The sequence below is a fragment of the Musca domestica genome, unplaced genomic scaffold (genome assembly GCF_030504385.1).
Source record: "Musca domestica strain aabys unplaced genomic scaffold, Musca_domestica.polishedcontigs.V.1.1 4, whole genome shotgun sequence".
In the NCBI taxonomy this organism is placed as follows: domain Eukaryota; kingdom Metazoa; phylum Arthropoda; class Insecta; order Diptera; family Muscidae; genus Musca; species Musca domestica.
The window spans coordinates 16,144,077-16,156,151 of NW_026712328.1; the positions used below are offsets into that span (position 1 = coordinate 16,144,077).

Sequence of the window (12,075 nt, forward strand, 5' to 3'; positions counted from 1 at the left end):
TCGATTGGTTGCAATTGGTAGTCGATTCTTCATCGTTTGTTTCATATAAACATTTTCAACGCATATACGTCGAAAATCATAGCAAAAGTCATTATAATAGCATCCTATCATGGAGAAGAAGAGCTATATGGACAAAAATATAATGGTATATTTTACATTAGAGCTTTTTGCGGTTTACCCACATTTATTACAATCACAATCAATTTAATGTATGTTTAAAGGGTACAGAGCATGGTAGAAGAATACACAGCTGCTGGGACAATCCAATTTTGGAACTTAAATTTTTGAAAGAAAAATTATACAAATTTTTAGATTTTATACCCTACAACACTATATGTTTGGGGTATTATAAGTTTGACTGGACCAAAAATTATGTAACTTCTCGAAATATTTGTTCCCGACAAAACTATATATGGATCTTCCTATCCCACCGAGCTGAGCCGATCTAGCTTTGTCCGTCCGTCTGTCCATGTTAAGTTGTAATCACGTTACAGGTCGCCTATTGTTTTTGGAGATGGAGATAGGGATTGAAATAGACCGAAAACAAAAAAATCCTGATTTTACAGCTGCTCTATAGGTCGCAATTATAGACCAATCGACAATCGGAACTAAGCATGTGGCTAGAGTTTAAGGTTGGCCAGAAGTCTGAAATTTTGTTTAGTCATCGGAAACTATTTAGCGGTTAAAATAAACCATAGCATTAATGTAAGTAAATGCGAAAATTTCTACTAAACCGCGAATATTTTTAATCCCAACAAATCACATATACATTAAAGGGTCACTTCTGACAATTACAGTGATGCTGATAGCCAAGATATCGGGTATAAAGTAAAATAGTTACAATCTATATGTAGAAGACATTGATGTTAGTTATCTCGCTTATGAGTCAAGGACCGCCCGATTATTTTCAATTCTGATGGGTCTCTTGCCAAAAAAGTATGAAATCTAAGAAAATTCCGTAAAAATATGTCAGTAATTAATTTTTTTCCAATTTTGTCATATTTTTATCGCATGCGATTTGTTCAATTTGACTTACAATTTTGAATTGTACATTGTCTAAAGTTTTTCTACACCGCCAACACTATGTGATGAAAGTATTATCGTGCGATCCTCACGAAGTTTTGCATGGGGATAGGTTTGGGTCAGAATTAAAGCCTATTGTTATGTGAGATGTAAATTTAAGGGTTCAAATGGACCAAAAAATAATTAAAGTTTCCTGATTTTGTAGTAGCTCTACAGGACACAATTGAAAACCAATCGCCAATCGGAATTTTGCATGAGAAGAGAGTTAAGCACAGGGAAGAATTCTAGCATTTTGAAATACCTCATATCACTCATACAAATCCTATTAGAATAGCTCACATACAATAATTTATTTTCCTATATACTACTATATATATCCAATATTAATTCTATCGGCATCTACGTAACAGTCAGAATTGACTCCTTCGTCTATTTGTTATTTTGCCGGGATTAGAAGTATTCGCGGTTTAATGGAAAATTTCATTTTTATTTAACACAAATGTTATCATCAACTAAATATTACCCGATTGCCCATTACCCCATGCTAACTTCCAGGACATTTTTCAGATTTTGGTCCATTTCAACCCTTAAATATTATGCGATCACCTCCAAAAGCAATAGGGCTTTATTCTGGCCCTAGCCCTCCATTCTAAATTTCGTGAAGATCGGGCCATAATTGCGACCTGTAGACTGATCACAAATTAACATGGACAGACGACATACATAGCTAGATCAACTCAGTTTGGCGAGATAGGAAGGTCCATATATACTTTTCTATGTGGGAAAACACTATTTCAAGATATTACATAATTTTTGGCCCAATCAATCTAATAATACCCCCAACACATAGTGCTGTAGGGTATAAAAAACGAAAGCAAGTAAAAGAGCTGTAAATTCGGCCGGATCGATCTTTTAATAGCCTCCACCATTTGGAACGATTTTGGCGGTTTTCAAAAAAATAAAATTCGTTAAAACTTCTGTTAAAATCTTAAAAATACCGAATGTAGCCGTTATAATAGGGTCTATACGACGGCGTGGACCTGCATAGGCATAAACCATTACAATATCCAAATGCAAAACTTGAATAAAAAATTCGGTGAATAATGTAGCTAAAATCATTAAAATTCCGAATATATCGAGGTACCGTTATATGGGGGATGTACGAAGACGTGGACCTGCACAGACAATTTTCTGTCTTAGGCTGTAATATTTATTACGAACTTCAAACACCAAATTTGAAACATTTCCGTTTAAGCGGCACAAATCACCAAAATACCGAAAATAGGGAGGTACCATTATATGGGGGCCACACCAAAACCTGGACTTACATCACCAATTTTCAATACCAAAAGTCCAGCATACATAATTCACATTTGGGTACAGTTTTATCAACCTAGTTCATTTCGTTGGGAAGCTAGGGGGATTTCCGCAGACGGACGGACATCGCTAAATCGACATAGAAATTTATGCTGATCAAGAATATATATACTGTGTGGGGTCTAAAATGTATATTTCGAAGTGTTACAAACGGAATGACAAAGTTAATATACCCTCCATACTATGGTGAGGGTATAATAGCGATACATTATGTAGTAGAAAAGTATAAAGAGACAAATAATGCTGTAAACTTGGTGTTAAGTCACATTTGCGGCAGTCTGCAAGAACAATAATACATCTTCCAATGTCTTATCTGGAGCAAAAAAAATTATGTTTTTTGGTTAATGTCAATGTTAATGAAACGTACAGTATGCCACGTATCGGTGCATTCCTTTAGTATAAAGGTTCTGTGCTGGATATAAAAAAATCGGGCGTGAGCACATCTATATTTGTACGTTAAATCTGGCTGCATAGATCCGGTTTAAACACTATATTCTCATAATGTGAGTTAATCCGTATAAAAAATTGTTTCTAATCGTGCAGTACCGATACAGTATAAGTTCTTAATTCGAAATTCCACCCAATTTGTTATTTTTATAATACTCATTTCCCATGCGTAATGTTTATATTTTTCCATTCTAATTTATAAACGATTATAACTGACACCAATGATGTCATTCAGTTCGAGATTATAAGTCAATATGTGTTCGGCCAATATTGCCAATCATAGAATTGCAGAGTGTGGCGTGAATGGCCTTAAATTTCTAATGGGGCTTAAGTTAATTTAGATAATTGAGCGCCGCCGGACTCTTTAAACCTGTCACATGGTAACACAGCTTGTTTTTTTTGTTTTTATGGCGAATATGGTTGCATAATTACATAAATAATATTTAAATGGCATGTCTGTCATGTTGATTTTAAAAGAAACCGAAATATAAATATAGAAGATACGACTCTTTTCTTTAACAAAACACGCAAATAATTTAACATTGACCTTGTCGAAGATCACAATATCACAATAATCTCTGTAGAAGACGAGACAGAAGCAAGCAACAAAAAACCACTTACATCTGGTTTTGATGCCTCTCAACATCTGCTATTTCTATGCTAATTAAAAAACATATTCTTCGTGAAAAAATAACACATGGAACCAGTTATAACCATATAACCAATTAATAAAGCCACATAGATCATTGAAAACATTTTCAACTAACTAATTTGTAATTTTTTTATTAAACAATCTCATAGGCATTGAAAAGAAAAAAGTAAAAAAAAAAAAAAACAAAGCAAAGCTACAAAATAATGACTTAATAATTTGTACAAAAAAGACTTCGAGAGAGAATCAACCAGACAAGGATTTCAATGAACCAGGGCTCAGTTTACGGTTCTTCAACATGTAGCGGGCCTTGTAACCATCCTTGTCAGCAGTGTACATGGTGATGGTTTCAGTATCAGTCTTGTCATCGTACACAGAGTAGGTACCCATAACGACCAATTCTTCTTCGGGTGTACCGGGATTCATAATCATGCCGACTTCTTCGCGTTTGCTGCCATCGGGTTCCTCCAAGCTAAGATGTTAGATAAAAGCATACTTTAAAAATCTACTTAAGGAACACGCAACAGTCGTACTCACTTGAAACGATAGCCTTCCTTGCTGGGAGCAAAGCTATAGTGCTCCTGCATTATGGTGGGGAAAATGGCATCCAAGAGACCAGCGGAAGCCGAGGCAGAGAAGATGGCCAAAATGGCACATACCAACAACTGAAATTATTGAGAAAAAATAATGCTAAATTATAGTGTTTTTTATTTTTTTTATCCTTAAAATAAATATCAATTATTGGGCTACGAAAATTTTTCATTAATCCAGGAATATCACTTCCGGTATTACAAGTAATGAAAAGAGCATATTTTGTGCATTACGTGGACTTATATATACAATGTTTCGCCACCGAATCTAGAATACATTATAACCCATAAATACCAATTTTTAGACAAATCCGTGAAAAAATGTGGCAAAAATCATCTAAATACCGAATATCCAAAACCAAAACGTGGACCGATATATCTCATTTTCAATACCAACCACCCTAGACACAATACAAATTGTTATGATAAATGTTAACACTCTACGCTTATTATGAATATATTTACTTTATGGGGTCTACGATGAATATTCAGGATGTTACGAACGGAATGACAAAGTTAATATACCCTCCTTTGAAGAATCCTGCCGATGACTTAAGTGCTTATTGTCATTGCTGACCATTTGCAGAAGAGTGCATAGGCTTTGGAGTGCATAGTGATGTATTCCGTTTGTATGAACATTCCGCACCGGATTCAAAATAAAAATCCGCTCATTAGAAAAAATATTTATTTATATCCAGATTAGGCTAGAAAATCCTGATAGTGATAGTTTATCGGGATAATAAATTGTATTTAAATGCACTATTACTTAAGGAAAATAATTATAATTTCAGTGTAGTTTTCAACCGATTTAGTTTGATACGTTCCACCACAACTTCCCGAATCTAGTCAATCACGGATGCTGAATACTAGATTCGAAATACTTCGGCGAAGATCGTAGATTGCCTAAAGGCTGGTACACACATAATTTTACGATCCTATGTAAAGCTACTATTTTACATTTCGGTTAACCATTTTTATAACATCCTTTGAGGTGATTCAAATAATGTGTTTTCTGTAAGGAAACACTTTATAGTGCAGTAAGTACTAATATATTAATAGTATATGTGCAATGTAAATATAATATATGTTGTATACTATATAGCATTGTACACTATTTATTTCAAAAAAGTATAGCGTTTCGTTTAAGTTTAAAAGTTGTTGAGCGCGCTTAAAACACTGCTTCATAATTATTATTCACAAAATGTCCAAAAATCGCTTTACATGTGACACTAACACCATGTGGAATCTAGCCATAATGGAAGTAATTGTAATAAAAAAGGGATTCCCGGCGATCCCATAGAACCTCTGCGTTCACTTGCCTTCTAGAATTAAAAGCGAAAGCTCACATTCCTCTCGCGTCACCTCAAGTTACTGAAGAATAACTCTACAGTAACAAGTAAAAAAGCTGTAAGTTCGGCCGGGCCGAACTTTGAATACCCTCCACCATTTGGAACGAATTTGCAAAATTTCAAAAGAATAAAATTCGTTAAAAGTGCTTTTAAAATCTGAAAAATACCAAATGTTGCCGTCATATAGGGGTCTAAACTTTTGTCATAAGCCATTACAATATTCAAATGCGAAATTTGAAAAAAAAATCGGTGAATAATGTAGCTAAAATCATCAATATCGGGAGGTTCTTTTATATGGGGCAATACCAAAATGAGGACCTGCACGGACCATTTTCTTTCTTAGGCTGCAGTATCCATTACTAACATCAAATACCAAAAAAAAAAAAAAACCAAAAATTATCAAAATACCGAATATCGGGAGGTGCCGTTATATGGGGGGCATACGAAGACGTAGACCTGCACAGACAATTTTCTGCCTTAAGCTGTAGTATCCATTACGAACTTCAAATACCAAATTTGACAATTCTGGTTAATAATGTCGCTAAATCACCAAAATATCGAAAATATGGAGGTACCATTATATGGGGGCTATACCAAAACGTGGACTTGCAGACATAATATTCATTTGAGTAAAATTTTATCGACCTACTTCATTTCGTTCGGAATCTGGAGTGATTTCCACAGACGAAAAGACGGACGGACATCGCTAAATCGACATAGAATTGTATGCTGATCGAGAATTTGTGGGGTCTAAAATGTATATTTTGAGGTGTTACAAACGGAATGACAAACTTAATATACCATCCATACTATGGTGAAGGGTGGACAAACGAAGGTGAGAGTACATAAAAAGCTTATTTGGCTGGCTTCTTCTAGAGGAACAAAAGAGGTTTTGGTTGACTTAGTTCGATTTTGGCCCTACTCTTCTGTGTTCTTTTCTGCAGAAGCTAGCCGATGACTTAAGCCAGCCAAAAAAGCGTTTTAAGTACTCTCACCTTATGTGTTATTATCATTGCTGACCACATGCAGAAATGCAGAATGTGAACAATGCTTTTGTGGAAACATATGCGACTTTGGAGTGCACAGTGATGTATTCAGATTAGGCAATCTTCGATCTCCGCCTAGGGAAGTTATCGGGGAAATGTTCAGGGTGCCAATCAGCATCCGTGATTGACTAAATTCGGGAAGTTGTGGTGGAACGTATCAATCTAAATCGGTTGAAAACTACACTGGAATTATAATTATTATCCAGATAAACTCTCACTATCAGAATTTATTAGCCTAATCTGGATATATATTCAACCAGAATAAATAATAATAAATTGTATCTAAACGCAGGACAAATAATTATAATTTCAGTGAAGTTTTTAACCGATTTAGTTTGATACGTTCCACCACAACTTCCCGAATCTAGTCAATCACGGATGCTGATTGACACCATGTTCATTTCCCCGATAACTTTCCTCGGCGGAGATCGTAGGTTGCCTAAAGGCTGGTCTACACCTAATGTTAGAATCTTATGCACAGCTACTTTTTCTAAGCATTTTTGTAACATACTTTAAGGCGACTCAAATAATTTGTTTTCTGAAAGGAAATATAATACAGGGTGAGATGAAAAAACTGCAACCAACTTCAGACCGCTGTCGTTTCTAAGCCACTCCGACAGCTCTTAAAATTGTTCCAGCTCTTAAAATTGTTCCAATGACAGCTCATTATATTGTTTACAAGCGTACAAAAGCATTTTGGTGAGAATTTTCCAGAAAAACAGTTATTTGTGATGGAATTCAAGCGCGATAGTGTGATTTCTTTATATTTGACTGAAAAACCACAAACGGCTATCGTTAGAGCACTCCAGCATTTAAATGTGTATAAATCGTTTGTGTCTCGTACCATCGCTCTTTACCGTGATACTGGTAGCGTACCCCGACGTCAAGGAAGTGGACGGAAGAAAACAGCAACATCAGCAGAAATGGTTCGAAAAGTAAAGAAGCGACTTGATCGAAACCCATTGAATTAGGTTTTCTCCGATGAGAAAACATTCGTTGTCCAGCAGTTTGTAAACAAACAAAATGATCGTGTTTACTTGCCAAGGAGGTCAGCTGAAAATGTGCACCTTCTGTTGGCCACCAGAATTCAAGCGCCGGCAATCGTGAGAGTGTGGGCCGCCATAACAGCCTATGGTCACTCTCCGCTCGTATTAATCGACCGAATAAATGCCGAATATTATCGCAAAAATATTCTGGTGGGTGTATTAAAGCCTTTGGCACGCAAACATTTTGACGCAGACCTTCGACATTCCAACAGAACTCTGCATTATCGCACTCAACACGCGCTATCCAAGAATGATTACAAAATGAGGTTCCTCGCTTCATTTCCAGTGCACAATGGCCACCCAAATCTCCGGATACCAATCCGTTGGACTATTGTGTGTGGTATATTTTGGAAACAAGGTTGGCACTAAAAAATACCAAAGTGTCAATCACCTCAAGCAAGTGCTTCGCCGGGAATGGGCCAAAATTCCGCAGAACAACATTCGGGCAGCGTGTGACGGTATCATTGGCCGTTTGAAGGCCACAATTTGTACCAAAGGTGACCAATTTAAACAAATCTTAACTTAATCTAAAATTTGATACTATTTCCGACATTTTTTGCTTTCATTCAATAAAAATTAAAAAAAAAAAATTAAAAATTATGGCGTATGTTTTTGTTGCAGATTTTTAATCTCTCCCTGTATAAGGTGTTTAACAAAAATAATGTTTTCTATTTCTCTCCCTCTCTTTCCCAAAATCTTGATGGTTTGTGAGGGTAATAACAAATGGACGTCATCGTGGTGGAAAATTATCCTTAAAATAGTGTGATAAGGGAAACCATGAGAAGTTGGCCGATGCATTCCATATCCAAAATGGATCTAAGTTATATAGGAATATAACAACGATTTGTATCAAAAAACCGAGTTTCCCGCTTAATATTTTCTGCCCAGAAAATGTGAATAATTTTAGTTCAACTAATTTAATTGTATTACAATTTAAAAATTTGAAAATGAATTGAAGAGTTACTGCTCGAAACAACCGGTCGACAACGTAGGTCATGGCAGGATTGAAGACCCATCTATATATTCTGTGGAGATTTGAGGTAAACCTCTATATTAGATGTGTATTTTTAGAGTTTTCAAACTTAATGCCACATTTTATATGAAAATTATAATTCATTTCACTTTTATTATCATTGCTTTCAGGAATTTGAATGTTCCAATAACTTTTAATATCTTTTATCAACTTGAGAAGCTTAAATCCAAAAGAAAAACCGGATATTTTGAATAGGATTTTAAATTTTGTAGATATTAACATAGAACTGATATCTATTTTTTAAACCCAATGCCAATAGCACTGACATATTCAGGAATGCCCAAAAAGTAATATGTCTTGAGATTATCACATATTGATTTTTAAAAAATCATCCGTGTTATTAATATTCACTTTTCCGAATTTAATTATTTTTTTCATTCCTTTATCAATTTAATAACTCTTAATTGTTTTAATCCAAAACTGTTGGTGCCACTTCTTTTCATTTTTTCTTTTCAAACACGACTCACCAATTTTGAAGATGCCATGGTATTTTTTTTTACTTAGACACGTCTCTCAGGGTATAGATCACAACTAAGACTGTTGGATCAACCCATATCGAAGCCACCACCTAGCTTTGTTTTTTCTGAAATCGTGATGTCAATTTGCAAGATTCTTAAGATTTGCGGCCAATACAAGTTTCGTTGTTTTTGTTGCTTGATTATTATTGTTTATTATAATCTGTTGGTTAATAACATTAACTAAGCAAAAGATACAAACAGAAACAGAAAGACTAGTTGAAAGGCCAAAACCGGTCCAAGTCTCTGAAAACTGCGATAGCATGGATAGTTTTAGGAGGCACCGCAGCGATGGCATTCAAATTATACGCACACAAATTGGCCAATAATCGTCCAAGAATATCAACACTCACACTTGACCATATCTACCATGCATGGACAGGTAGCTACATAGAATATTTGACATCATGACTGAATGAGAATTTGTTAATTTTCATATCAAAGAACAACAACAACAACAGAAGCAGCAGCAACAATACGCCAACGAATAAAGCTAATGGATTTAAAAATCCCAGAAATCACCTAAAGCAGACTAATAACATAAATATGTGGAATCTTGCATTTATCATACTTTGTTGTCATAAAGGTTGTCGGTGTTTTCCGAAAATCATTAATCACGACCGCGGCGTTGTCGATGACGATTCTAGCGTGATGGGAATTTTATTTTGTGGCGCAAACTTTGTACTGTTCATTTCAAAGTGAAAATGTCTGAAGACGACAAAAGAGTTATTAACATTTTTATGATTACCGCCCATGATAAGGATTTCATGATGTTTAATATACATGAATATATGTATTCATTTGACGATATAAAGCGTGACGTCATTTTCAAAACATTTTTAAAATTTGCTAATTTGACAAACTAGCTTTCGATATACGATGCTGGTTATGTTCCACGAAATAGTTGTGAAGTAGATTTAACATGGATTTTATTGTTAGTGTTATTAATGAGATCATTTATAGAGTAGGATATAGCCAATTTGGCGATTAATTTTTAAATGTGTTTTATTTGCAAAATACAAAATACTATCGAATTAATTACTGCAATGTATGGTAGTAGGAATTGTTTCGCAACAATCTTCTTCGGGCTTATTAATTAAAGACCTGCTATTTGCTATGTTCGTTTTTTGGTTTTTCGTTTGTACATAGCTCATCATTCTTCAGATTTATTCTTTAGTTCATCTTATTCTAGATCAGATTGTAGTTCTGAGTTGATCTGCCTATTTCCTTCATTTAAGAGCGCTCTACTTTTCGAACGATATGAAATAGAGTGCTGAATTTTTTACGCATCGGTTTTTTGCAGGCAGATGAGGTTCTAAGATGGACTATCGGTCTAGGTTTTTGGTCCTCCTCTCATTTAACAGTATAATTTATTTTTTTAAGACTTTAAGACATTTTTCAAATATTTGGTTGTTGCTTTTATTTCTGGTTTAAATAATAATGTTTATACCCTCCACCATAGTATGGAGGGTATATTAAGTTTGTCATTCCGTTTGTAACACCTCGAAATATACATTTTAGACCCCACAAATTCTTGATCAGCATAAAATTCTATGTGGATTTAGCGATGTCCGTCGGTCTGTCCGTTTGTGCAAATCACTCTAGATCGATAAAATGTTCGACATTTCCAAAAAAAAATTATTACCGATATATAGGGAATTGCAAAATCAGCCAGATTTCTTATGTGATAGAAGCCCGTAGCATGAGGACCGAGGGTTGCTCTGCTCCACAGTGTTACATTAGTAGATTAATTGTGCATAGTAATTAGTTTAAGTACACTATACCTTTGCGTATTCAATTTAAACTCCATGTGATCGGGGTGGTCACACTCATTTTGTAACCATTCTTGCTGCTGGCCAACGGATGTTTTCTCTTTGGAGAAACCCAAATTCGGCAGTTCACCACTTTCGGCCAAGAGAAGCAACTCTTAAGCTCTTTTAAGTCTATTTTCTTTTTGTTGTTGCTGTGGAATTTCTCAGCTCATTTTTCAATATTTGCCGAATGGAATTTCAATGAGCCATTTTTCTGCCACAGCGACGCGGGTTTCCATCAGGTGGCTTCTTTACTTTTCGAAACATTTCTGCTGATGTTGCTGTTTTCTTCCGTCCATTTCCTTGACGTCGGGCTACGCTACCAGTATCACGGTAACGAGCGATGGTACGAGACACAAAAGATTTATTCACATTTAAATGCTGGAGTGCTCTAACGATAGCCACTTGTGGTTTTCCAGCCAAATATGAAGAAATCACACTATCACGCTTGAAATCCATAATGATTCCATAATAATTTCTAAATATGAATAAATTTTTCATGGCAAAAATTATAATAGATGTTTACGTTTGTTTATTAGTGGAGAACGATGTTAATGTTTACCAGGGGTTAAGGCGGGGAATACCTAGGTTTCGGAAAGAGCCACCAATCCTCATCAGTTTCCTTGTTTTTTGTCGGGGATGTTCTCCCAAGGAGTTACTTCAAAAATAACTCATATGACAAAAAACTTTTTTTACACAAGTGACAAGATCGTAAGCTTGATAAAAGAGGAACCAAAGAAAAGCGTAATTAAAAACCAGAAAAGCGTAAATGGCGTAAAAACTGTCCTCAAAAAGCGTAAAAAGCGCTATGTATTTTTTTAACCAAAATGCCACAATTTTCAATAAAACACTTTTTTTTAAACTAAATACTGTTTTATTCAACAATATAGATCGTATCTTATATAAACCTTTCATGCATATAAGCAAGTAAAAAACAGTAAGTTTGGTCGTTCCGAACCTTGAATACCCTCCACCATTTGGAACGAATTGGGAAATTTACAAAAAAAAAATCCATTAAAAATTCTGTTAAAATCTTAAAAATACCCAATATCGGAAGATGCCGATATATGGAAGATATACGATATTGTGGACCTCTATGGACAATTCTATTTCAGGGTGTAAAATACTCCTTGTGTAGAATTTCAGACAATTCCATTGAAAAAAAAAATCATCAAAATACCTAATATCG

General features: G+C 35.1%; 1 protein-coding gene across 1 annotated transcript; it reads right to left on the reverse strand.

Annotated features, from left to right (window-relative positions):
- Nucleotides 1-3,610: 3,610 nt before the first annotated feature.
- LOC101888300 (endocuticle structural glycoprotein SgAbd-9) lies at nt 3,611-9,147 on the reverse strand. Its single transcript, XM_005181048.4, has 3 exons — nt 9,028-9,147; nt 4,034-4,161; nt 3,611-3,968 (listed from the first exon to the last, which is right to left on the reverse strand). Exons 1-3 carry the CDS (start codon nt 9,043-9,045, stop codon nt 3,743-3,745), a joined length of 372 nt encoding a protein of 123 aa, XP_005181105.1. The 5' UTR covers nt 9,046-9,147; the 3' UTR covers nt 3,611-3,742.
- Nucleotides 9,148-12,075: the final 2,928 nt, after the last annotated feature.